The sequence below is a fragment of the Ochotona curzoniae genome, unplaced genomic scaffold (genome assembly GCF_017591425.1).
Source record: "Ochotona curzoniae isolate NIBS_2020 unplaced genomic scaffold, NIBS_Ocur_1.0 contig_4105, whole genome shotgun sequence".
NCBI lineage: Eukaryota > Metazoa > Chordata > Mammalia > Lagomorpha > Ochotonidae > Ochotona > Ochotona curzoniae.
In genome coordinates this window covers 4,217,279-4,244,996 of record NW_024466129.1, presented here as the reverse complement: position 1 = coordinate 4,244,996, position 27,718 = coordinate 4,217,279, and the positions used below count along the sequence as shown (strand labels likewise).

The window sequence follows — 27,718 nt, the reverse complement described above, 5'->3', positions numbered from 1 at the left end:
AGCCTTACCTTAGATGAAGATACCAACACAATTATTAGTTTTATGTTGTAGTTAATTATTTCAATACAAGTTATAGAAAATTCTTTCAAACTTTTTATTTATGATTTTAAAATATTTTATTTTTGATGATGTTTACATAGTTGATCAAGATGAGAAGAAGCAAGGCTTAGGAAAAAGCAGGTGTGACCACTGTTTTCAGATTTCCTAGTTCTTCTTCCTGTATCTGGGGGAATGGGAGAGATAAGGGGAGAAGCCATACCCAGCCTCCCGATTGCCCCAGTACTTAGGAATGGGAACAGCCATCTAATGTTATCCCAGGGTCCCAATGTGAAGCATGTTCTGAGGGTTCTGCCCAAGTGGTTCCAATAGCTCTGAAATGAGGTCGATCTCACCCATCCAAGGATGAGGAAATTCTTTCAATGTCCATTGGTTGACATCGTCTGCCTTAGAGTCTCCATTTGTCCAGATATTTGCTGTCATTATTTGACCGGGGTCGTTGTCCAATTTGTTCTGTCTTCCTTCCTCTGCTGTGGTACCAGAAGTCCTATGCTGCCCCCAATGGGCTGCCATTTCCTCTGCATGGATCTGGGCAAGCTGTTTGTTGCTCCATCTTTTCCACTGAGGAGGCCCAGTTTTGACACATGCACTCCACAGTCAGACCATAAATCTTGGGAGACCCCAAGATCTCTGCATACCCTACCTTTGTCATCACCAAACCCCTGCAAGCCCATACGCCAGGTGCCCACAGGTATGCCACTTGGTGGTCAATGAGCTTCCCCCAGGGCCATTGGTGCCCTGGGCCACTTGACTTAGGCCTTGCCCAATTCCTCATGCCCAGGCTCACAGACCCAGCACTCACAGTGCAGGTGTGGACAGGACTCCGCCAAGCAACCCAGGCCCCACTGGACACCCCACCTCTTGGGAGCTCACTGACCCGGCACCAATGTGCCAAAACTGGCACAGTACACCACAGCATCCACCAGTGGGTACTGTAATCAGGCTTTGTTCAACCTGCCCCAGTTTCAGCTCCTGCTTGTGGGCAATGCAGCCTAGGCCTGCCCAGCCAGCCCCCAGTTCTATCCCCAGTGTGGACTGGCTGGTATTATAGCCTGACCTGGCTCATACTACATCCCATCCCAATTCTCAGATCTGCCAATGGGTATTATGAATTGGCACAGGCTGGCCGGCCCCCAGACCTGACCCACACATATGCCAGTGGAACAGTAACTTGTTCTGGCCTGGGTTGCTTCCAGTCTTGATTCTTGAGCTCACCTTGCAGGGACTGTGTTCTGGCAAAGGAGTTCTCTAAGTTCCTCTATCAGGTCTCCTCCCAGTGGCAGTTCTCACCACACTGGTGGATCCTTGGCCCAGGCTAATTTAGTCCACCTCATGTCCTGGCAGGAACAATGTCCTTGCCCAACTGGCCCATACCCATTCCGGTTCTTGTTTGGTGTTACAGTCCAGCCGTTCCTGTTCTAGATCCAGGCACAGCTCTCACGTGGTTCAATGGGAGCTAAGACCTATCCCAGCCAATTCTACACCCACCCTGGCATTCAAGAGTGCAGGTGGGTGCTAGAGGTTAGCCCAGTCTTGTGCTCCCCAGACCCAGTCCCCATCCATGCCAAAAGAGATCGCAGCCCAGACTGCTGCCCTATTCAGCTCTTGTGCTCACCAATGGGAACTCCAACCCAACTTGGGTGTCCCCTTAACTCCCCAAACAGGCCTGTTCCCAGTCACACACCTTGCACGTGCCACTGGAGATTGCTGCTGTGAAATTGCAATCTCTGCTGGCACAGTAGTAAGCCCTCCCCCTCACCCCCTAGTTTCTGCCCCCAGACCTGATTCTATCACGTACTGGTTAGTGCCATTGGCCATCCTAACATTATCTGATGCCTGTGCCAAATGTCACTAGTGGGTACTGTGATCTCACCCCGCCAGGTAGGTCCCCAGCTTTAGCATTAATGTGTGTCAGTGAGTAGCATTTTGTGCTGGTCATTGCTAATTACCCCAGCTCAAGTCACCCATACATGCTGATGCTTCAGTCTGACCCTTAAAGGTCCTCTTCTCCCCTCCCCCACTCCAAATCGCTCAGTCTCAACCCCCTCACTTAACTGCAAGTACAGGTAGTCATTCCTCACCTGGACATAAACCCTCAGGTCCCCAGTCACTCCCACCTGTACCATCCCCCAGAACCCCTGTTAGCCCACACCCCCAAGTTAGCAGACCACACCACCAGGCATTCCAACCTGGGGATGCCTGCCACTGCCATGCAGAAAGGTCAAGAAACCCAGAGCCTGGCACAACCATGGGCCTGCCTGCCACTGCTGCCTATTTTTAATTATCTTAAAGAGAAAGAGAAACTGGTATAGAGACACAGGTTTTTCATCTGTTGGGATTACTCCACCTTTGCCTTCAACTGCCAGAGCCGGATCAGATCAAAGCCAAGAGATTGAAACTCAGTCTGAGTTCTCTTTGTGAGTTGCAGAAACGTGCTTGAGCCATCACTGTTGCTTCCCAGGGTGTTCATTAGAAGGATGCTAGATGCAGCTCTCACCAGTGAGCATGACAACCAGGGTTGGAGGCAGGCCTGGCTGGACAGGTGGCACTCATTGGCAGGAGTAGGGGACAGATAGTGTAGTCATTTGGGCTGAGTTAATCTGCAGCAGCCACTGATGTGTATGAATGCTGATTGGGTCAGACTTGACCAGTCTCTGTCTCCATACCAGCATGCATTAGAAATAGTACTGGAGACAGAACTGGTGGGAGTTAGTGGGGTCACTCAGATTGGGCTGAAGTCCCCACTGGTGTGGCATGAGGATTGAGTGTGCAGTGGACAGGTTTAGGCTGGGCTATATCATCCATTGATTTGCATATCAGATGGGACTAGAGACAGAACTGACTGGATGACTGCAACTACCAGTGTGTGTGTAGGCTGATGTGGGTGATGGACTGAGCTGGACCCCACACTGGCTGGCACACATATTTGTCAGTTTTGGGGTTACCCTGTAAGGTCTCTTTGTGGACCCCAGCCCCTCCTACTAGACTCAAAACTTCAATCACTGGGAAAACCACAGGATCAGTGGTCTGACCATGGAGTGCATGTGGCAGAACTGAGCCTCCTCAGTTGCTGAAGTCTGTGCACTGGACAGCATGTCCATATGTATGATGGGATATGACAGATCATTGAGGCCTGCAAAGGATGTCTAATACCATGGAGGCTAGAACAAAATAGATAACACTCCTGGCCAAGCTCTGACCACAGGTATCTGAGGAGAGCTATGTCAGCCAATAGACTCTGGAAAGGTTTCCTTAACTTTGGAGCAAGGAAATCAACAGCTCCTGAGAGCTATCGAAATCACTTAAGCAGCACCCTCAGAACATGCTCCACATCAGGGACCCTAGGGTGTCATCGGGCTGCTGGGGATGGGGGGGGCGGCGTGTCTCATCTCTGTCTCTCCCTTTCCCTCAGAGACAGGAAGAATAGCGATGAAGATTGGAAATAGTTGTCCCATCCATTTTCCCATATTTCTGGATCCTTCCCACCCTAATCCGTGGTTCACATGGACACGCATCCTTCTCAACTATGTATGCATTATCAACAAATAAATAATTCTATTATGAGGGTGAAAGAGGAAGCTGGAATTGGAGGCAGATCCAGGGTTTGAAGTGTGACCCATCACATGGTCCAGAGGGGCTCTCAACAAAAAGCTAATTTGCAGAGCAGCCTGGGACACCTTGTGTCCAGCTCCTTCTGATTGGCTTCTTCTTATCTTTTCCTTGCATCTCTAAACATAGCTACATGTGGCAGCAGAAAGGACTGCTGGAGCTTCCCAGCACCCAAGGGGAAGTCGGCTGTGAGAACAGCATCTGGTCTCCAGCTCTAGAGAGCATGGTAAATGGAAATCTCCTAGAACCACCTCTGGAAGACTTTGAGTCTTCTAAGAAAATATTTGTCCTCTAGCCTAAAAGAATGTGGCTGAAGCCTGGCAAAAGGTTTCCTGCCTGTATAGCTGGAGGGGTGGGGAGGGTTAGCAACTGTCTTTCCTGGCTGCCTTGTTCTCAGAACAGTAATTAATCTATGGGGGAAACCTCTGCTCTGGAAGGAAAGCCCCCCCGAGATGACATTTGACTTTGCCTCACTAAATAACAGCCCTGAGGGCTGCAGGGCACCTCCCCAACTCCCTTTCCAGGGGGACCTCACCGGTGCTCAGGGCAAGCGGCCAGGGGCAAGGGCAGCTGAGTCCAATTTCCATGGGTAAGAAGTTCTGTGTTATGGATCCCAGGGACTCAGTGCCCCTTCCACACTTCCTTCTTAACTCTAGGAACCTTTGCAAGTTCCTTAGCTTGTCAGCTCAGTTCATACCTGCTGCTGATACTCTTTTTCATCTGATTTAATTGTATGAGAATTTAAAATTGTATGAGAGGATAGCCCTGTGTGACATGGTACCCACGTTATTAAAACAACCAGAAGACAGCACCAGCATTTAATCCTGATGTAGCCAGCATTACCATAGGTCATCAGGACTGCAGAGAAAGAGGAATCAAAATGAAAATAAGTCACCATTGCTGCAAATCACACAAAGCGCATCCCACTGTTTGGGAGCACGTGGATCTTGGTCTCCCTGTTTAGTTTGTTATCTGAATCCATTTTGTCCATATCTTTGTGCCCATCTCAGCCAATCGATGCTCCTCTGGTTTGCTTCCTTTCAACAAACTCTGTCCATGCTCTTATCCAAAAGTCTCTGGAGTGCGTCTCCATGACCGTGGCTAGTGGACCCATGTGACGGTCCTCTCTCTTCTCCTCGCAATCAGCCTCTGCCTGTCACCAGGCTGCTCCTAGTAAAGCAAAACAGGAATTACGTCTTGCTTGTAGAAGCCCTTGACCAGTCCCCTTCCCTGTTTAGTCTATGTTCTAAAGTGTCAAGCTGTCTCTCCCCTAGTCTGCTCTAGCAGCAGACTAGCCCAGTTTTACCTCCTGGATCCCACTTGCTGCCTGATGTTCACAGCTTTACCAAAGATATCCCTGAGGCTTAAAATGTCTTCCTTCTCCTCTTCCTACTTGTTTTAAAATTTGGCTTTAGTGTGGGCATTTGGGACAGTGGCAAGGACACTGCTTGGCGTGCCCATACTTCAGATGGAGTTCTCAGGCTCAAGTCCTGGCTTTGCTGCCAGTTCTACCTTCCTGTAATGTGGACTTTGGGAAGCAGCAGGAGATAGCTCGAGTGATCAGATTCTGTCACTCATATGGGACACCCATGATGAGTTCCACATTTTCTTTCTTCTTTTCTTTCAAAATGAATTTATTTATTTGAAAGTCAGAGTTTCAGAGAGGCACACACACACACACAGTGCGAGTGAGATCTGTTATTCTCTGTTTATTATCCAAATGACCACAATAGCCAAAGAGCAAGACTGCAGCCAGAAGTCAAGAGCTTGATCTGTATCTAGGGGCACAAAGATTGGGGGCCGTCTTCTGCTTCTCCCAGGTCATTTGCAGGGATCTGGAAAGGAAATGCAGCAGCTGGGGCACAAACCGGTGCCCATGTGGAATGCCAGTGCTGCAGGTGACAGCTTTGCCTGATATGCCACAATGCCACTCCCCACATGTATTTCTGACTTACTCTTATCTAAGTGCAACCATAACTCTGTTCTGGGAAGAGGCTATGCATCTTGGAATCCTACAAGAAGGCCTAGCCTTGGGCTGGAGGGGCACTGGGGATTCTAGGGAAACACTGAACAAGTGTGACAAAGGAAAACAGAGATTTTAGGAGTAAGTGGCAGGTTGTGGCACCGTGGGGACCAAGCTACATGATCAATCAGTGGTCACCTCTGTTTGGCAGGCCTTGAGAGGAGTGTTCTTCTCAGGTCTCCTCTGTGTTAATGTGGCTATCTTCTCTTCTCTTTTTTCTTTTTCTTCTTTCCTTCCTTTTTTTTTTTTAAAGATAGATGCATTTATTTGAAAGAATTGCAGAGAAGGGGAGAGACACAGAGCAAGCGGTTTTCTATCTGCTGCTCTGTCCCCACATGGGGTCAATAGGCTCAGGCTTAAGCAAGGTGTGTGGAACCACATTTTGGTCTCCCATGTGGGTGGCAGGGGCCCAAATACTTGAACCATCTTCTACTGCTTTCCCAGATGCATTATCAGGAACATGGCTTGAATGTGGAGCAGACAGTTCTTAAAAGACAATGCTCCAGTATGGGATCTAGCATTGCATGTGGTGGCTAAACGCACTGCAATACAACACTAGCCCTGTGACTGTCTTTTCTGAACTAAACCATTATCTCTCTGCCCACTTCCTTCTTTCACAGTCAGCAAATAGAAACTTTAGGGAAAGCCTGTCACATACAACAAGTGTCTGGGCCACAGGCCACCACTTTCTCATTCTTCTTTTCTGTCCTCCTTTGTATTTCTATGTATTGACGTCATGTCTGTTTATATATATATGGCTTTTTAAGAACCGAAGTTGAAAGCATCCAGCATGATACTTCAACCTGCTAGTCCTCCACATCCAAATGAGCCAGGATCCCACAGGGTACCAGTTTCTGTGCTACCTGCTCTATTTCCCAACCAGCTCTATGCCTGTGGCCTACGAAAGCAGCAGAGGATGGCCGAAAGCCTTGAGACTCTTAACCCACACACAGGAGACCTGGGAGATTGGCTCAGCTTGAGCCATTGCAGCCATCTAAGGACCAGTGGACGGAAGAACTTTCTATCTTTCCTTCTCTCTGGAAATCTGCCTTTCCAATAAAAATAAATAAATCTTAAAAAAGGAATTAAGGCTGAGAAAATCACTACAAAGGGTTTTCAGAGTGAGATTTGCAGTTTTGAGTATAGTGAGGCATGATATGAGGCCTGGTGCTTCAGTAGAGCTTCTGCCCTAACTGACTGCCTGGAACTGAGTTACAGGGAGCTCTGTAGGGTGTGAAGGGTGGCACAGGCCTTCTGCCGCATCATCAACAGGACACTGGGCAGCAATGGTGAGATAGCAAGTGGGCAACTTGGGTTTGTTTTCCTCTTTTAAAAAAGATTTATTTATTTTTATTGGAAAGACAGATCTACAGAGGATATAAAGAAAGATCTTCCATCTGCTGGTTCACTCCCTAAGTACCAGAGACCAGCTGATTTTAAGCCAGGATCCAGGAGTCAGGAGTCAGGAGCCAGGAGTCAGGAGCCAGGAGTCAGGAGTCAGGAGTCAGGAGCCAGGAGTCAGGAGTCAGGAGCCAAGAGTTAGGAGCCAGGAGTCAGGAGTCAGGAGCCAGGAGTCAGGAGCCAGGAGTCAGGAGTCAGGAGTCAGGAGCCAAGAGTTAGGAGCCAGGAGTCAGGAGTCAGGAGCCAGGAGTCAGGAGCCAGGAGCCAAGAGTCAGGAGTCAGGAGCCAGGAGCCAGGAGCTTCTTCTGGATCTCTTACATGAGTGCAGGATCCCAAGGTTTTGGGCCATCCTTTGTAGCTTTCCCAGGCAAACAGGGAGCTGGAAAAAAAGTGGAACAGCTGGGACATGAACCAGTGCCCACGTGGGATGCCAGTGGATGCAAAGGAAGATTTAGCCACTATGTTTTTGCACCAGACCCTCTTTTCTTCTTAAAACACCTATGTCATCATAGAGGGCCAGTCTTGAAGACCTCATCAAATTCTAATTACCTCTCAAAGGCCCTACGTCCAAACCCAATTAACATACACATTGGAGGATTCGATTTTCAGGGAAGGAGTTCCTGGAGGACAAAGGCCCACCACAGCCACTTAGATGAGACCACATGGTGTTTGTTGTACAGTGAATGGGAGCCTGTTTGGACCTGGCCAAGCTAGGTCCCTCGCTAGCCTTCCAGGCAAGGTCAACAATTCCTTATTTTTTCATGTCCTCACTGTCTACTTTAACTATTCTGCTATCTGTAGCCATAGTGTCAAGATGCCTGATATGTCCTCATCGATTTTAGTAAGTAGCAGTTGCATTTGATACTAATAATAGGTAAAGTGTTGAAATTTGTGATTGGTTTCCATTTTTTTTTTCATTAGAGCATAGTCAAAGTTATGAATGTCCTCAAATGAGGTCATTCTCATTGTACTTGCATGCTGCTATACTTTCTTGATGGAGAGAAACTAAGTGTAGTTACCACCAAGTGCCAGGAGTACACTGAGCCCGCAGTGTGCCTCTAGGGTCTGCCCAATTCACAGCCCTCATCTGTCATGGCGTGATGTCAAAAAGCTGCTGGCCCTGACAGTGTTTGGTCTTCTTGTTAAGCCAAATTTAGTTTCTCCAATTATAGAATGAGTTAACAAGGACTTTTCCATTTAAGCTACAATAACTCTGCGGAAACAGGAATAGGAGTGTAAATAAATACACATATATAAACATGCATAATGCATAGATTAATGAAAACAAGAATTTGAAGCTTTAGTTTCTAAGAAAATGAGTTATTTTTATATCGTTAGCTTGGTAAACCATGTAGTACTCTTCCTTCTATAATTAAGTAGAAAATGGATGTTTTAAATTTGATGACAGATTCCTTTAACTTCTCTGTTGGTTTGTTGCTATTCACACACAACTCTAGAATAGAACTGAAATAGTGAGATCCAAGTTAAGGTTGGTTAATTTTACTAGAAAAAAAAAAAACACTCTCGGTTTTAGTGAGCTCTCAGTCATGTTGCAACTGCTTGCTGATGGCGTCAAAAGCTAAGAGAATATTTCAGAAAGTTCACAGAAATTGGAATTAGAAATAAATTTAATTGGTGCATGAAATTCTGAAATCCATGCATACGAAGTACCTTTAAAAAGGTCATAGCAGCTGTATGTGGGAAAGAATTAAGCACAGATTTCAAAAGTGTTTACACCAACACAAACTTATATGTTAATTCCAATTTCCACAAACTTTGAAAATACCTTCCTAGGAGCCACAGTGAGATGGCTAAAGATGGGCTCCCGTGCCTGAACACAGCTCTATCCACAGGGTGATGGATCTGAGGCACTCACCCCCCGCTTGAGCATACTTGTGGGTGAGGAGACGATGACCCTACTGTAGATGAGTTCTGCCTCAGGGAACTCTAGCAGCCAAGATTGTGCCCCACTGTGCTGGCCAAAAAGCTGATCAGCAAAGAATGAAGATAGGCTTCCAGCTGGAGGTTTGGTACAGGAATAACAAACAATATCCTATGTGTGTTGTCTCGACCTTGCCACACCAGTGGAATGCACCTGCCTGTAATTAATCAAGTAGCATTAATTCTTGACTCATCCTGGGATGGGCAGTCTGCTGAGGTTGGGGCTGTGGAGTTGTTTAAAATGTGATCTGTTTCTGCAGGTCTAGTCAGATCTAGGCAACGGCAACAACAGAATCAGTAGGATTCGTGGGCAGTTTAGAGGAGCTCCAGGAGTTGAAAGAGAACATACTGCAGCAAAGAGGTGTCAGGCAGAGAGAGATGAATATTGGGACTTCAAAGGCTAGGCAAGGTTTAGTTGGGAGAGTGTGGAAGTATAAGAACAGGGTCTAGAGTTGGGCAGACCAGCCTTCTTACCTTATGCCTACTCCCTCTCTCACCCTTCTCCTGGATGCTCACTCTCCCTGTCAACAGAAGAGAGAGAACAGATCACAAATGCTAAGTAGAAAATAGGGGCTAGCATTTTGACCTAATGGTTTATGCTTCTGTCTGCAGTGCTGACATTACATATGGGCACTGGTTCAAGTCCTGGCTGCTCCACTTCTGATCCAACAGCAGATGATGGCCCAAATGCTTGGGCTCCTGCACCGATGTGGGAGAATATCTGAAGGAAACTACTGGCTCCTAGTTTTGGCCTGGCACAGTACCAACAGCTGTAGCTATTTGGGGAATGAATTTGTAAATGAAAGTCCTCTGTCCCTGCATCTTCCTTTTTCTCTCTAATCTGCCTTCAAATAAATAAAATTAATATTTTTTTTGAAGTAGTACACAGAAACTGCATGGACATTACAATCTGCATTACTTAGTAATAATGCCATAGGTTGGCATTATTTCTCTAACAGGGCATTAGAGAAAATGCACCACCCCATGCAAAGATGAAGCAATGTTGGTAGAGGATTCCTGCCTCTAGCACACCAGAAGAGGAACACTGACAGCTTCTGTAGCGTGGAATTGTCTCTGGCCCCAACAAACCGAATCATTGTATTCCTTCTGTGTGGTTAAGTCACTGAACGGTAAAATAAAATCTGACAAACCAGGACAAAGCAGAACCTCTGGCCACTTTGATGATGGATGGAGAAGAGCTGGGTGGGGCTCAGCTGCGGGTTTCCCTCAACGACTGGCAAGCCCTGGGTGCTGCTATGTGTCACTTGCTGGGAACAAAATAAGCCCGGGCAAGCGGATGGAGAAGTCAAGCACATGTGGGAGGTTTGCCACCCCAAATCATCACAGCACCCTCACCCCACCCCCAGAAGCCACAAGAAGCCTGGAAGACCAGAAGAACATTGTGGAGAAGATAGAGCAGTGGGTAGGATATCAGCAAGCGATGAGGAAGGACAGGGCACCTGGTTCTTCGGTTTAATTTTTGTGTTTCTCAAATTAATGATGGGAAGAACTCAAGACTTGTGCACTGGCTTTGCCAACAAAAATGTAATTAGCTGAAGACAATATGCCGCTGATGGTGTAGCTGGTGGTTTAATGAAGCCTGCCCTAACGAGAATGTCAGTGTCCCGCCCAGAGAAGGCCTTTACACACCACAGCTCTTCTGATTTTGCATTTGATTAGTTATGTAGAAACATTGAAACCAATAGTTTTTTTTTTCCAAGGAGGAAAAATAAGAGTCACACGTGTAGTGCATGGCCCAAGGGAAAATTCTGGTGGACTCCGACATTTCCTTCGCTTCCCTCAAGATGCCAGGCTCATGGTGCTGGCAAGGAGTGAAGGACTTGGAAGGGATCTTGGCATGTGATGTTTTAATCGTGTTTGTGTGTCAGCATCTCTCCTTAATCCCCTTGCCTCTCCTCTTTCTGCATTTCTTCAGCTTTGTTATGCCAAGACTGAGTCACAGCCGGAGTGTCACAAAGGGTATTTGAGTGAGAAGCGGGGCTTGTGCTTAGAAGCTTGAAGGTTGTGGATCAAATTGGTTATCATTTGCAGAAACTTTATGAGCAGAAAAATCAATGCATAAATGTCCCGTAGATCTCTGTTTTGAATGCCTCGGGTTGGGAGTAATCGTTATCACTTTTTGGGTTCTAATGCAAAACATGACAGGCAAGTTTTCTATTGGGCAGAAAACTTGTGCTGAACGTCCTATCTTCCCTGAAAGTATCCAAACTTATTATTTTATTCTCATGCTATTTTCTGTTTGTGTGGTTACACTGGGGGCAGTATCTGCCACTCCATTCAGGTTCCTACAATCACATCAAGGGCTTAAAGAAAGCAAGGTATCTGGGTCGGTGTGCACAACTGTCAGACTGTTCCAAAGGAAAGTGCTGAGCATACGTGGCCAGACTCTGCTTAATCAGATTTGCTAATCGTGTCCTCAAACTGTACCATCAGGTACAGGACCACAAAATGGTCACAATTGTGGCCCGTGTGAAAGCCCTCCCAGCTGTATCCTGTCTGGCAAGCATCTTCTAATAACACAAATGTCAGGGTACATCTCATTTTTTTTTTAACTATGGAGGAAAGAAATGTTCTGAATGTTTGCTGATTCAGGTGGTAATGCAGATACCTGCACACCAAACTTCACCTAGACCTTGATGCCTCATAATTTCCTTTTGCCAACTAATTGTGCCACAGGTTGTTTTCAGCTGAAGTCTTTGGCATACCCACATGCACCTCATCGCAAATCTGCCTTCAGTGACTACTTTTTAATGTTGTTTGTTGATTTTTATTTGCTCATTCTCAGCTATTGCCCATGAAGCTATCCGCTTTCTGAGACTCCCTCTCCTGCCCTGGATGTGGGCTGCTTCACTTTTGCGATGTGAGGAAGAGGCGTTTAATAACTCCATTATGATCAGTAAAAAGTAGGGGAATTTTCTAATGGTCATTAGCATATCCTGTGCCTGCTGCCTCTTCTGTTCCTTGTTCAATAATTCCCTTAATGTTTGGTCCTAATGGAGCAGATTATTGTCATTATTTTATTTCATCAAGATCACCTACTGCATAAAAACAAAGAGGAAAGAAGGAGAGGAACGTGGCCAAGAATAGGCGCTGAGCATTATCCAGCTGGAGATATTTATTTATTGGCTTCATGCTTGGTTTGTGAAGTTTTGAAGGGCTGGTGCACACAGCTCACGAAGGGAGCCTGTCTCATGCAGCTCTGCCCATGGGTTGCTGAGACAGCGACCTGCAGTGCCTTCCCTTCTGGGTGGGCCCTTTCATCTCTCAGCCTGCCTGGCATGCATAATGCACGCATCCGTGCATGTGTGTGTGTGCACAAGATGTTAGACACAGGCCAGTGCCTGTACCCCGACACTACTTGGGTATCACCATGGTGCCTGACTAGGCAGTGTCATCTGTGGTTAGAGACATTGTTCCAGGAATAAGAGGTCTCCACTTTGCCCTGATAGCTCAAAATCTTCTCAGATTTCTCACTCTGCTGGTAAGTAGGCTAGTCGTCAGAATTAGGGAATCCATCCAGATAGCCTTGGCCAGGAAAAATGAGCCTGTAGCTAGCTGCCTCTCTGTCACCCTCTCTGCCTCTCTTGGCCTGATGGTTCTCATTAAGGCAAGCGACAGGTAACTGAAGCTACTCACGATCACAGAGCTCTAAGAGGCTTAGGAACAAATGTGCTCTCTTACTTTGGGACAGCAAAGTCAGGGGTCTGAGGCAAGAAAAATCTCAAGACCCAAAAAAGCATCTCTATAAAAAGAATCTGAAGGAGGACAACTTGAAATAGCCCAGGCTGACTCCAGCACACTAGCCTGCAGCCACTGTCCCTGCGGGGCTCCAGGCTCTCATTAGTTGAAACTCCTGAAGTCGCATAAAGGAAGGGAAGATAAACTTCCCAGATTAAAGAAGAAACACGGTGATCACATCGAACAGTAATGAAAACTTTCTGACCCAGGAAAAGAAAAATGCTCTAAAATCTAATTTAACCAATACAGTAAGTAAAAATCTATGAAGTGGAGGTTTTTTTTTTTTTTTCTAGGATGAACGTGGTCATAGCTTCTTTGAGTTGGAAGGCACCTCAAACAGTAAGTCACCTGGCCTAGAAGGTTCTCGGGTTCAGAAGATGTCTACTGTGTATGGAAAGATTCCTGTTTTCCGTCTTTACCCAGCAAATGAGTTTTTAATGAGCAAGGATCTTGAGGAACATGCTGCGTCTTTCCTAAGCTTTGGATGCTTGCTCTTAGAGAGCTTAGAAAGGAATTCTTGCGCTCTCTGAGACAGCAGGACAGAGTTGTAGTGTGCCCCAGAGATCGGCTAACCAGGCAGGGTGGGGCTGTGCCCTAGCAGCAGGATACATGATCAGTGGCAGAAACCCCAGAAGGCACACTGAGGCCTTTTAATTGATGTGGTGGCCCATGGCAACTGGAAAGCCTTTCCACACGATTAAAGACTGCAGAAAACCCCCATGGGAAGGTAATGCTCCTAATAATTTATAAATTGAACTCGCTATTTAATATGCTTAGAGCGCTTCACTTGTCTTCCATTCGAGGAGGAGATGGGCAGGGATAATGGGTCTCTATTCTCCAGGCACCATGAAAAGAGGAGCTGCCAGGAGAGCTCACCCAGGGGGTTGTTTCAACTTCTGATTTGTGTGAATCTTCTGTCAAGAGAGGAATCTTGCAGGTGAAGACCAGTGCAATGATGACATCATCTCATTTGCAAGGTTGCTGTACCACTGGGGAAGCGGGTGCTGGTTACCTCTCAGGGACACTCTGTGTGCTCGGTGGAGTTGAAGGTTGACCTCCGAAGAATCAGCCCCCTCCTTTGCTTTTTCTCCAGCTTTTGTCTTTGCCAAGCAGGAAGATCTCATGTATGTTTTCTCTACCATTAACTTACCAGTGTAGATCTATTTCCAACTTGATGAGGATTATAATTCAGAAATCTCCAAGTTGGAAGAGGCACTGCCTTCCTTCAGTCACCCGAGTTTACAGAACTAGCCTTGGGATAATTTCAAGAGTTGGTGTCATTTATACTAAATCACACCACTGGTGTGTCCTGCTATTTCACTGGGGACTTCCACGTCCTTAGTAACTGAGGTCTAGTTTTCTAATGGTCTCCTTAAAAAGGATTGGAAGGGATCAGTTCTTGGAACACTGTGATCTTAAACTATGACCAAGGGTTTCCGCAGGGCTGTGCTCAGGTTTCCTTCTTACTACCTGCCCCCTGTGGATGCCCAGGACAGATAGGACTGTTGTCAAGAAGAGAGAAAATCTTTGCCCCAGTCTCTGGGCATTGTTGTTGAAAGAAACCAGGAGACACGAGCCACTAAATTTGTCTATTATCTTCTTATTTTGTAGCCACCATTTAATACCTTTAGGAACATAATTTGAATGCAGAATGTCCAGTTGCCTTGAGGGATAATTAATTATGTCTCAGATTCACTCTTCTGGTTACTCCTAGGGTGAAGCTAAGCTTTGAAATGTGAGCTGATTGATTGGCTGCAGTCCCTTGACAGATGGTTGCTGGAAATACAATCTTCAGCTTTTCCATTTTTTTCTGCCATGAGTTCACAAAACCCAAGCAACTCCCTAAACTGTGGTGACATTCAATAGATTGAGACTCTTTTATACTAAGATTTACTGATCAGGTGACACTGATTTGAGAAGGATTCCACTTGCTCTTGAAAATGTGACGCACAGTATTACGTTTCGCCCACAATACGTTCACTTATAGCAATTTCTTTCATTGTAAAGAAGTCAAACTGCTTGTTCCAGCACCTGGGGTTTGCTTTGCCTTCCTTTTGTGCCTATATTTACCTTTAAAAACCAAAGGAGGCATCCTGTTCCCTCGAACTGGAATGCATGATTGTCATATCTGGGGACATTTCTCACTCAGGCATCAGTGAACACTTGCTCAATGATTTGGTAACCAATTGAATGAATGTGCCATGTAAGTGGTTGACACGGAGCAACTTGGCTTGAAGGCGTGCAGGAGGTGTCTACATTTAAATATATTCAAAATTTCTTCCTCCTTCCCTTTCTTCCTTCCTTACTTTGTTTCACAATTACTGAACCTTTCATTTATGCCAGATCCTGAATTTGACAGTGGAGATAAAAGAGATATGTCAGACACAGTCTCTACTCTATTGCAGCTTGTAGTCTAATACATGAGACTGACAAGCAAAACAAAGGTAAAAATATTTGTGGATAGAGTCATGTACAAGTCTGTGGCAGTGCGGTGAGAGTAGAAAAGAGTTGATTGAGATTGTGTCACTGAGCTGACTTTGAAGAATGGCTAGGAATTAGCTAGGGGAAGGAGGCATGACTTGGAGCTGGGATGAACATGCAGACCAGATGATCGGCCAGTCCTGTAGTTGACACACTGCCATGAACCTAGAATTCCCCATCCCCGGGCAATCACCATCAATAGTATACAAAATGTTGGTACATAAGAACTCCAAAATGTATACATTACACGACAGACCTCATATTGCTCCCTCAAGTAAATACTGAAAATGTCAATTTCATAATAAAATAAAGCTGCTTTCATTTGTTTGATCTCCATTAAAGCTGATAGAAATGATTTATTGGTTTTTTTAAAAGAAAGAAAGAATTTTTTACATTTCAAAATGCCACTTTTTTTGGCATGTATTATGTTAATAAATATGGAGTTTTCATATGCCCCAAACACACATCTAGTTACAGAGCGTTAAGAATTCTGAAAAAAATCCATAGGATAATCAACAACTCACATAAAGATGAACAAATAACACAGTAACTCCAGATCTTAGGGTTGTGGTGATGTTTTTCTTTGTTTTTGTTTTCTTTCTTCATTCTTGATGTTTGTAGTTGGCAGCTTGTTATTCGTTGCTTGGGTTCAGATGCACCTAAATGTTTGCCATAAAAACTGGAGCTGGCACAAGTGAATGAAAAGACGCACTCTAAACACTTCTGGGGTAGCATTCAGGCACAAAGCCGGGCACGCACAGAAATCACCTGCAAGGTGGAACTGTCCATCACGTGTGCTGTGCGATGCTGTGTGAGCTCCACGACCGCACTTGGAGCTGAATGCCAGAGGAAGGTTTATTTCTTTGGTCGGAAAGAATGTGTGCATCTTGCCTTTCCTTTTCTACTTGGTTATCAGGAAGCTTCCAGCTACAGTCCTTGACCTGAGGTTTCTCCTGTCTGTAGTCATCATCTTTTTGTTTTATTAGATTCTTTGAAAGAAGAAAAAAAATCTTAGAACTTGTATGACTTTCCCTGAAATGTCTTGAAATTCTCCATAAAGGCAAAAGGAACGAAAAGGTAAAGCTGCCAAGGAAATATGATTTACTACAGGAATGCAATAGAACTTGAGCATAAATGGTGTAGTCCTGCCTGCAGACTGATGGCTATCCAGGTGCACGCACACCTTCTGTTGGTGTGGCAACAGGCCCAGAAAGCCTGTACAGTGTTTCTGATGTACAGCTATTTGCTGGATAAAGCAGAGAAACATTTGGAAGGAATTTGAGTATAGAAACTTGACAAAATGTTATAAAACATTAAGTAGTATTACATATTAATAATAGAGAGTGTGTATATATATATATATATATATAAAATACGTATATATAATATATAATAATGGCCCACAAGCAATAAGTCATGGTAAGGTATTATGACAGCTGTCACCACTTTGGGTTGCAGAAGCAAAGAGACCCCAACATGAGTACCCAAGCATCTGCTCTTTGTGCCTGTTTTGAGTTTCACCTGGGAGTTGGAGCTGGTTCCTGACAACTGGCTATCAGAAAGCTGAAGTCGTCATTTTCATATATATATATATATATATATATATATATATATACTCTCTCTATTATTAATATGTAATACTACTTAATGTTTTATAACATTTTGTCAAGTTTCTATACTCAATCACATGATGAGAAATATACCATCTCCTCCAAGGATGAAGCTGGTATTACAGCTTCCTACAGATTTTTAGAAAAGCAAGCATGGCGTATTCCTTAGTAAATATTCTAGCTCCACACTCAGTAAGCAGAATTTTCACTGAACATACAAAATGATCCTGTGAGAAGAACAGCAAGAGGATCTGTGTCTGGAGCCCATCCTGTGAAGTCTAGCATGGTCATTTCCCAAAGTCTGGGCTTCTTCATCCGACAAGGGGTGGGGAGCTGAAGTGAGAGCTTTCCAATGAGTCTTCAACATGACAGAGAACACAATTTTCTGAGTTGAAAGTCAGCAATGAAGTGGATCCAACGATTATTCCAGGAATAGAGTGGTGTGTGATACACACTGTTGCTTTAACACAAAAGGAGCCTGACCTATGAGCCATATTTTTTTATATGAGCCAATTCATCTTGGATTAAGTGAGTGCCTGGCAATTCATCTTGGATTAAGTGAGTATCTGGCAGTTCCCCTTTGAACCCACCCTCAGAAGTGCACCTCTATGGGTTTCATTTTTTTTTTAAGATTTATTTATTTTTATTGAAAAGTCAGCTACACAGAGAGGAGGAGAGATAGAGAGGAAGATCTCTCGTCCGATGGTTCACTCCCAAAGCGGCCACAACAGCTGGAGCTGAGTCAATACAAAGCCAAGAGCCAGGAGCTTCTTCCTGGTCTCCCACACGGGTGCAGGGTCCCAAGGCTTTGGGCCATCCTTGATTGCTTTCCCAGGCCACAAGCAGGGAGCTGGATGGGAAGCAGGGCCACTGGGATTAGAACCAGTGACCATATGGGATTCCTGCATGTTGAAGTTGAGGACTTAAACCACTACACTATCGCGCCAGGCCCTTATGGGTTTCTATTTAATTTTGGAAGTGAGTGACAGCTACCACTGTCTCCTTCTCTCTTTACTACAATTCACTGCACAAAGGCTGGGGTGTCTGTTTCCAAAAGCATGGCTCATCCAGGGCAGTCAAAGTCTAGTTCTTCCTCATGTGGACACTGAGGCATGTATACTTGGCACACTAAGAAGCCCCTTTGTACCTTCAGTACAGGAGGGTCTGGGTTTGCATCCTAACCGTGTTCCTGATTCCAGCTTCCTGCCAACACACCCTCTCCGAGGTCACAATTTATGCCTCCAGTGGTACAGTCCCTGCTGCCCACAGCTGGAATCTAGGTTGGATTCCTGGCTCCTGGCTTTGGCTTGTCGACCTTCAGCTGTTGCAGGCATTTACAAAGTAAGCCAGTAAATCGGAGTTCTCTCTCTTACTCTCACTCTCTCTTTCTTACTTTCCCAGTTAGACAAGAATTGAAGAAGAACATAGCCTCCGAAGTGGAGAATCAGATTGGTCCCATCCCAGCACTATCACTCATTCACTGTGTGACCTTGGACGAATCATTTTATCTCTGTGCAACAAAGTGAATCCGATGTATAAAAAAGATGCGATGGTTCTCATTAGATTTGAAAATGTAACTTTTTTTTTGAGAGAAATCTCGAAGACATAGTCAAAGCCCAGTAAAGACCATCTGCTCTTGTTTTGTTATTGCTGAAACTGGGGGTGACCCTTTGGCCTGGATCTTACTGTAACCCTCTCACAACCATCTGAAGGGGGAATTTTGCCAGAAAAATTGGAAGGAACCCCACAAAACCCAATGCGAGCGGGGAAGATGGTATTTACACCATCCTTCAGAGATGGATGCTCATGCCGCTGTTACAGCTCTCCAGGGAATAAAATTACTCCTCGCTCTCACTAGCCTAATTCAATGTCTGACAACTTCTTTCAGGAAGTTATTCCTTCTGTATGGCTTAATTATCCATTGTTACCGTTTCAGTTTGGGGTGAAGGAAAGGACAGTGGGTCTGACTCTGAGATAAAGATTCTGCTGAAAAAATACTGGGCTAGACACAAACACGACAGTCTGTCACAGCACTAGTGGAGGCAGGGCTGTGTGTGGTGAAGGGCTGTGTCTCCTAGGAAGGACACTGTGTGTCGGTAGAGCATGTGGCAGTTGGTGAGGACCCAGAACACTTGGCTTCAGACTCCCATCCCTGTGGATACGTTTATGCTTTCTCTGTACTTTTGCAAGAGACTGTGGCAGGAAGAAGAGTTCTCTAGATAAAAGACAAATAAAAACCAGGAGGTCAGCAAATGTCTTCAACAAATCAGGCGAGTTGGCCTGTCATGGCACGGCTAACCATTGCTTTGTATCTCTGCATCTTTGTGCGACCTATGTATTTCAAAGTGGTAAGGGATGGTTTTGTGTGTGTGTGTGTGTGTGTGTGTGTGTGTGTGTGTGTGTGTGTGTGTGTGAGAGAGAGAGAGAGAGATAGAGGGAGAGAGAGAGAGAGACTCTTTGCTTACAGTGATTATGGGAGAGGGAGGATAAATTAGAAGATTTATGGCAAAAAGGAATTTGTAAATCCACGTCATAAGTGTTATGAGACTGGAAAAACACCCCCTTTAATGTGTTTGGGAAAATATTCTTCATCCAGTCTAGAATGGGTGGGATTCTCGGATATTAATAAAGGGGTTTTTCATCTCCAGCCTGTATGATAGGGTGGCAGTGACTAAAGCCCAAGGTTGAGAGAAGAACCATTTAGCACACCCAGGTCTAATAAATTGGTTTGGAAGGATATTGACCAAAGGAAGAGAAGTGGATACAGATCACGCTTGAGATTTATACGTGCCTGGTGCTGCACAGGAGCCGGCGGCAATGCCCTCCCTCCAAGCCCTGCCGTGCTGCCCATCAGGCTCTAGCTGGAGTGCTACGTGTGGTCCTGCCTTCTAAGAACGGCCTCTGAGCTGGTGGACTTTGGGCACCACAAGTTCCAGAGGGAGCTCTCCTCCAGCTTGCCCCCAGGATAAGGGTCTCAATACTTTGCACTCAGGACTGTATGATTAGGAAAAGCCTACAGGGCTGTGACCCGGTTGTGTTCAAACGGTGCATTTTCTTCCCACACCTGGTGGTGAATTTCAGATGGATATAAATTTCTCGTGAATCGGTTACAGGCGCTCCTGCTGGGTCGGATAGCTGGATGAAAACGTTTAAGGTTGTGCTGAAGACAGCCTTGATTGGATGTGATCCATCGTGCCAGGCACTTTACATAGTTACCTAACCCAATTCTTACAGTCACCTCAGGGCATAAAGTGGCATCTTCTCCATGACACAGATGAGAAATCTAAGGTTTACAATGTATAGGACTTGCTGAAAACTGGTGGAACCAAAGTTGGAATTCCCCTGGGATGGATTTTTTTGATATGGAACAGAAAGAACTAGATGCTTTCCTGCAGTGCTAAAAAAAAAAAAAATCCAAAGTCAATTGTACCTGTAACAGATGTGACAAAAAACAAACCCTCTCCCCTTTTTCTACTCTCTCTCTTTCTCTCTCTCCCTCCTTCCCTCCCCCCGCCCCCCATCCACACTTACATTCACCGAGACTTCTTTCTTCTTCAATTTGTTGGCTAAGCCACACACAACTAGATCATTTGCAATGACCCCCAAGTCGTTTCAGCTCCATTTTTCTCTCCATGTAAACGTTGGGCATCTTCCCTCTTTACTGCTGAATGATGCTGTAAGAGCTTCACCCACCCGCATGAATGAATTAATAACTGGGTGATGAGTAGTGGTAACAGAAGGGGCCATGGCCCTTTGGAAATGGCACCCTTTTTCACACATCTGCTGTCTGTCTTCCCAGGGTGGCATGATCGCTCTGCTGCTGTCCATCTTGTGCCTGGTGATGATCCTCTACACGCGCAGACGCTGGTGCAAACGCCGCCGGGTGCCCCAGCCGCAGAAGAGCGCCAGTGCCGAGGCAGCCAATGAGATTCACTACATCCCTTCTGTGCTGATTGGCGGCCATGGGCGGGAGAGTCTGCGCAATGCCCGCGTGCAAGGACACAACTCCAGCGGCACCCTGAGCATTCGAGAGACGCCCATCCTGGATGGCTATGAGTACGACATCACGGACCTGCGCCACCACCTGCAGCGGGAGTGCATGAACGGCGGGGAGGACTTTGCCAGCCAGGTCACACGCACCCTGGACTCCCTGCAGGGCTGCAATGAGAAGGCAGGCATGGACCTCACACCAGGTGGGGCTGGTAAAGGCAGAGGGCTGCTTACTGGGAGGGGAGTGTGGGAACAGGCTGTCAACTAGGTTTACATCTGGTTGTCCCACCTAACCTGATGTGCTGGTATCCTTCCCAAAAATAAAAATAGCCTGCTTCCTGCGATGAAGGGAGTCCTCTAAGTCAGTAAATAGAAATTGTGCAAACTGGATCTCTTTCTGCTGCTCCCTTGCATTGCGTGCAGCGATCCTTTTGTCTCCAAAAGAGGAGTGTTAGAGAATTTCTGGTATGTAATGAGCAACCCTCTGGGGACTAGAGAGTTGGCAGGAAACACCAGCATCTGTTGACGTTTTGATACACCATCTATTTGAATTAGGGGATTGAATTCTCCACTGAAAAGGAGGGAATGGTGGTGCTTGTTGCTCTGTGACTCTTGACTTAGGCTCAGGGTGTTTGGTTCACAGGTATTTTACTTGTGTTTTTTGCTATCTCTCTCAGGTGTGTACCAACATAGACCTCTAGGGCGGCAGACAGCCTGCCTTAGCTTATCTGCAGACACTGCGTGTAGGAGAGATTCGGTCCTCACCCAACTGGCCAACACTAGGGTGAAGACAACGCAGAGAAAAAAGGACCACTTTTCATTTGCAGTGGCCTCCCTGTGTCTTCTCTAAACCTCCACGAATAAGCAAATCTCCATAGACAAACCCTTGAGAGTTACCCTTGAGGGAACTGCCCAGTTATCTTTAAGGAGAACATATTTGTTATTGACAATGCCTTAAAATATTCAGGCTTTCAATGTGGTTTAAGAGAGTAGACTTTCTGAATGGAGGTTTCCATGCTGTTTATTATCTAGATGAGGTCTTATTAACACAGCTATTTTCTCTTCAGAGTTGAAGCCTAGGGAGCTCCTTAAGGATAGAAAGTGCATGTTTTCAGTGTCTCTCCTATTTTCCCCAGCACTTGGCAAAGTTCTAAGCCCAGCAAATAAACATATGGTACCCAGGGGTTGCAAACTCCAGTGTCTTTTTGGAGCAGACAGATCACCCAGAGGTGAAGTGGCTGGAGGTCAGACAACAGTGAATCGTGCTGAAAGAGAGAGGACCTGTTCTGCCTGGATGCACACAAAGTTGAAATCTTTTCCAATCCCGTGCTGATTAAAGAAAGAATCTGCAGTCCGTCTAGCCAAAGGTTGGCAGGTGGTGACCTCATCAATGCAGAATCCATCCAATTGGAGTTGCAATTGTAATCGTCTCATGTCACTTCTTGTCTATAAATTTGTAGCCTCTAGAATCAGAGGCGTATTTAACCTTCTGTAAATACTCCCCCTCTCCGGGATTCGTATTTGAGTTCTGTGAAGTCCATTCTACTTGGTTCACGCAGGCTTCTTTGCCCTCGTGTGCTGTTCTCTTAAAGTGTTTGTGTCACCTTTGTCTTGTGTAGGAAGCGACAATGCCAAGCTGTGCCTCATGAACAAGTATAAAGATAACATCATCGCCACGAGCCCTGTGGACTCCAACCACCAGCAGGCCACCCTGCTCTCACACACTTCCAGCAGCCAGAGAAAGCGGATCAGCAACAAAGCACGAGGTAGCCGTGTCGGTGCATGGGGTTTGCAGGTGTTCTTTTCGGCATAGGTAGAACAATCATATATGTCGGAGTGATCCTGGAAGCCAGTGAGATGCTACTTAAAACTGTAAACATTAAAGCCTTTGACTAAGTAATTTCACCCAAAATAATCTATCCTTAGAAAGTAATTGGACATCTGTGCAAAGATGTGTGCAAAAGGTTGTTCACTGAGCCCAGGGCAATAGCTTAGTGGCTAAATCCTTGCCTTGCATTCACCAGGATTTCTTGTGGGTCCTGGTTCGTGTCCCAGCTGCTCTATTTTCCATCCAGCTCCCTGTTTGTGACCTGGGAAAGCAGTTGAGGACAGCCCAAGGCCTTAGGACCTTGTACCTGTGTGGGAGACCAAGAAGAAACTTCTGGCTCCTGGTTTCAGATCAGCTCAGTTCTAGCCATTGTGGTTACTTGGTGAGAAATCCAGCACATGGAAGATCTTTCTCTCTATGTCTCCTTCTCTCTGTAAACCTGACTTTCCTATTAAAAAAAGAAAGAGTGATTCTTTAAAACAAAACAACAAAAAAACTGTTCACCACAACATTGCTTAAATGAGAGAAAAATAAAAAATAGTTTAAATGTCCATGAACAGGGAATTTGTCAAGTACCTGCTGTATCTGCCTCCTGTCCATCTAATCGTGATGTATACATTGTAAATGGTAACAAATCCATGTTCACTAATGTGGAAAGCTGTCCAGTCATCTATTAAAATGTATTTGAAGCGCAGGGTAGGGTGAGGGGTTCCGGCACAAAAACCTAGTGGTGAAAATCCTTGCATTGCATGTGCCAGGATCCCATATGAGCCCTGGTTCTTATCCACTTGCCTTCTAGCTCTTTGCTTGTTGCCCGTGAGAGCAGTAAAGGTTGGCCCAAAGCCTTGGGACCCTGAATGCATGTGAGAGACCTGGAGGAGTCTCTTGGCTCCTGGTTTCGGATCAGCTCAGCTCTGGTCATTGCAGCCACTTGGGGAGTAAACCAGTGAACAGAAAACCTTTGTCTCTAGACAGAGACCTCCTTCACTCTGTAAATCTGACTTTCCAACAAAAGTAAATAAATCTTTTTTTTTTTAAACTGTGTTGTAGATGGGATAAGATAATTAAAATGAAGGCACAGTGTAACACTCTTTTACAGGAGGTTTAAAATCCTCGCTTGTTTCTGCATCAGAAAAACAAGCAAACAAACAAGAAAGTATCATCAATGGGCAACAGAGCATCTGTGAGTTAGAGCCTATTTAGGAATGCTTCCTTCACATCTTTCTGCATTTTTAAGTCTCTTTGTGCAGTAACTATGTATTCATTCTGGAATCAGGACAAAGCACAAATGTATAATATCCTTTGCTTCTGTCACAGTCTTGCAACAACCTCAATCATGACCTGCCAGGAGCAAAGTTTACCTTTCTCTTTCTACACTGTCATTCCTGGAGTTCCTCCCTGGCAGGCAGGGGCCAGAAATAGCACTGCATGGACTGGGGAGAGAGGGGGCTGCAGTGATGGCTACGGAGGTCTGTTTATCAACACATGTGTGTGTTAGGAAGCTACCTCTCCCAGATTTTTCATCAACCTGTTTGATCACCTTTTCTGTTGAACTTGGTCAGTGGTTTGATGTCATGAGGACAACACTGAAGATGTGGTCACCACTGTGCTTTATCTCCTTGCAGCTGGCTCTGCCTTCTTGAACCCTGAAGGGGACTCGGGCACAGAGGCAGAAAACGACCCTCAACTGACCTTTTACACAGATCCTTCTAGGAGTCGGAGGCGCAGTCGAGGTAGGAAGGATGAGTGGGCAAGGGGTGAGAGAAAGACGTTGATAAGGGGTCAAAATAGGGAAGGCAGGTTGGGTGAAGGCAGAAGTCCCTTCGAGAAGAGGTCTTGAACCACAGCTGATGTTTTCTTCTAAGAAAGAAGGAAGAGCCTGGAGTGGAAAGCTCAGAGGATCATCTCTCCCAGATAATGGCACTCTCAAACAAGTTTCCAGTTGTTTGAAAGGCTATTTCTTGGTCAGAAGACTCTCAATTCCTTCTGGATGCCTCATGAATCATATTTTGATGTTTAGAGCAAGGGAAATAAAGTTTATTGAGTGCATTATGGGCGAAAAAAATAGGTCGTGTATGTTCCCCTGCCTGACTCAGTCACGCTGGACTTGGCGTTGAGGACTCAACTGCGGGAATGAGCTAAAGCTTGAAAACTGTGTAGTAGTCTGAGCTGCTCAAACCTGCACCCAGTTACCCCCAGGGTCCTAAATTCCGAGTCTCCTCATTCTTCTGTGTTTAAGTAGCTGAGCCTCCCAGACACCCACAGGGTTGTCCTTCCTGCTGTTCCGTGGTGGCAGTTAGTGGCTCCAGCTGTGATCTTGGAACTGCAGCTGCTGCTTCTCCCACTTTGCTGGTACTGCCACCATCCCTGAGGACTTCTGGGTTGGAGCACCAGTCATCTTTCATTAGCCGTGTGCTATGTGATATTGGATAAGGGCAACCACCACCGTGAGATTTAGTTCTCGCGTGTGTTACGTAGGTGAATGATACGTTATGCATGGAGCTACTGTCAGAACTAAGTTATATAAAACTACCATTTTATGTTTGTGACTGCTAAAGTACTACAATATGCCCATCACTGCCGCACGGCTTCCAGTGTCTCCAGGGACTCATCCTTAAGGGTCTTCAGGCCACCCTGAATTACAGTGGAGGATTTTGAAGTGACATCACTTACTCAACCAACGGGCCAGCCAGTACCCCTCAAGAGATGCACACTCCTCCTCTCTCTCTGCTGCCCCTTGGTTCCCTTTCCACTGAGAGTCTCTTCTCAAGGATGGGAGGGGCCTTTCTGAATCCTAATTACAGTTTCCATAGCTCTGTGGCTATCGTTATAAAGTGTTTCTCATCATTTTCTCAAGATCCACGGGGCTCTGGGCAGCCTGATGGCTGAAGCCCTAGTCTTCCTGAAATAAGGATGTGGAGGGGGGTTCCCCAGCCTTGACTATCACTACGTTGTCATACCGAGCAAATATCCAGTATAAGTCCATCCAACCCAGGCCACAGCAGAGGAGAGTGTTGTTTGAGGAAAATCTGGTCTGAGAAAACCCAGAGTGGTGCGTTAGAATGCGTTCCTCTGCAGCATGACAGTGCACCCTTCAGCACACTGCCCTTGTGCATCGACTGCTCGTTGCCATCAACCAGACTGTAAGCTCCTTAGAGGTGCAACAGGCCTAATATTTTTCAACATGCCTAAGGAAGTCTTTTGCTCATAACCGATGCCCGTGTTGGTTGCATTGAACTGACGCCTTCAATCTGATTAACGAAAACCTTTTATAACCTCCCTACTATGGGCCAGGCTTTGTGAAAGATAGTAAACATTAAAAAACTGGCACACTGATAAGGCTTTATTTAACAATATAAGTAAGGCAAAACGAGCACTCAGGGTAGAGGACCTCTACCTGGCAGCAAAAAAGGGAGAAAATAATTAGAACTGGGTTATACACAACGTATGAGGCTGCTTGAAATAAGGGGAGTCCAGGAGAGGGAAAAGCACATAAAAAGCCAAAAAGGCACAGAAGCACACAGTATTTTCAAGGCAGTAGATGCAATTTCCTAAGGAGCTGTCATCCGGGCTGTAAATGTATAAGCATACAGAGGTTCAGGCGTTAAGCCCCAGGACAGGCTTATTTTGCAGGGCCATGCCCGTGCCATAATAATAAGGTTGCACTTCTGCTGTGGGTCAGAGAAAACCATTGCAAGTTTTGAAGACAAGTAGAGATGCCAGACTGCACATTGGCAGTACAGATATCCTGGTGGTACAAACAGAACCATCAGTAGGAGGTGACTGCAACCATGTGAGAACAGGGACAAGTACTTAGAAACAGCAATGCCACAGGGTGGGCAGAGCTGTAGCAGCAATTGCAGCGAGGGCCAGGGGAACACCAAGGAGTGAGTGAGAATCTGTTGTAGGGTGCTTTGGGGGACGTGTTTACAGGTAGCTGGCTTGAAGACTAGGTGTGTGCTTGGCTGACAAGGTGATGACAAAACAGCTTTCTGCGGAGGAGATGATATTTGCGAAGTCACTGAGACATAAATGCTGACATTCTTGTCAAGGAGGGGAGGTCGGCTAGTAGTGTGAAGCTCAAGGTGTATGCCAGTGGGCTGCCAAGACGCAGGCTGAGAGATCGGGAAAACCAACACGTACCTGGTCTTGATCGCAAGGGACCTGGCTTTACAGTCCTGTTGTCACTGGAAGCGTTTGCACGAGCAATGCTCTGTACTCTGCTTCGCGGAGGATTCCTGTGGACAGTGTGTACAGGTGAGAGCGGGATGATGTTTTCATTGCTGTGGTGCTGCAGGAAGGAGATGGTGGGGAAGAAGAGAGTGAATGTGAGAGGATGTTTGGACGTGAGCTGAAAAGCAGAATTCATGGTGGTGATAGGAAGGGTATGTTAGCTTATGAACAAGAAGGGAAAGTGGGATACGATGAAGTTTCTGAACTTGAGAAACCAAATAGATGACAGTGCCATTTGTAAGAGTGAGAAATACGGGACTCCATGATAGCTGGATGCTGGCATTGGTAGAACATCTCTATGTAACATGTAAAGAAGAACCAGCAGCCCCAGCCATCCCAGATACCCCCAGCTCTGCTAACACAGACACTCAGAAGAATTTGATCTCAAAGGGGCAGGTGTAACCATGGACCAAAATCTCAATCTTTCTTCCCCAAAACAGCACTTTTGAAAATCCCACTGTGTCCAAAGGCAGAATAATGCATTGTTCCTGTGGATCAGAGCTCAGCCTCACCTGGCTTGGCTCCTGGCCTTGGGCATGCTCTCCAGCCTCTCCAACACTCTCTACAGGAACTGCCTTGGAAGAGTGTGTTCAGAGACAGGAGCTAGGGAAACTCTGAGCGTTGCTGTCTGACACGTTACAAGCTCATGAGGGTTAACTGTCACCATCACGTTCATCTTCTTCAGACTCACTTTCCTTAGTCATAATTGAGAAGATTCGTAAGTTTACAGTAAAGAAGCCAACATTTGGAAGCCAAAGAATGTATGTAAAACACAGCACAAGGCCA

The 27,718-nt window shown here is 45.8% G+C and overlaps 1 protein-coding gene across 3 annotated transcripts in view; it reads left to right on the top strand.

Moving 5' to 3' along the window:
* Window positions 1–27,718, top strand: part of ASTN1 (astrotactin 1) — a 295,645-nt gene that overhangs the window by 111,331 nt on the left and 156,596 nt on the right. For all 3 annotated transcript variants that reach the window (XM_040984224.1, XM_040984223.1, XM_040984222.1), the window contains exons 3-5: window positions 20,681–21,074; window positions 22,491–22,637; window positions 24,325–24,432. In XM_040984224.1, coding sequence (XP_040840158.1) covers window positions 20,681–21,074; window positions 22,491–22,637; window positions 24,325–24,432 — 649 coding nt within the window. The remainder of the gene's footprint in view (window positions 1–20,680; window positions 21,075–22,490; window positions 22,638–24,324; window positions 24,433–27,718) is intronic.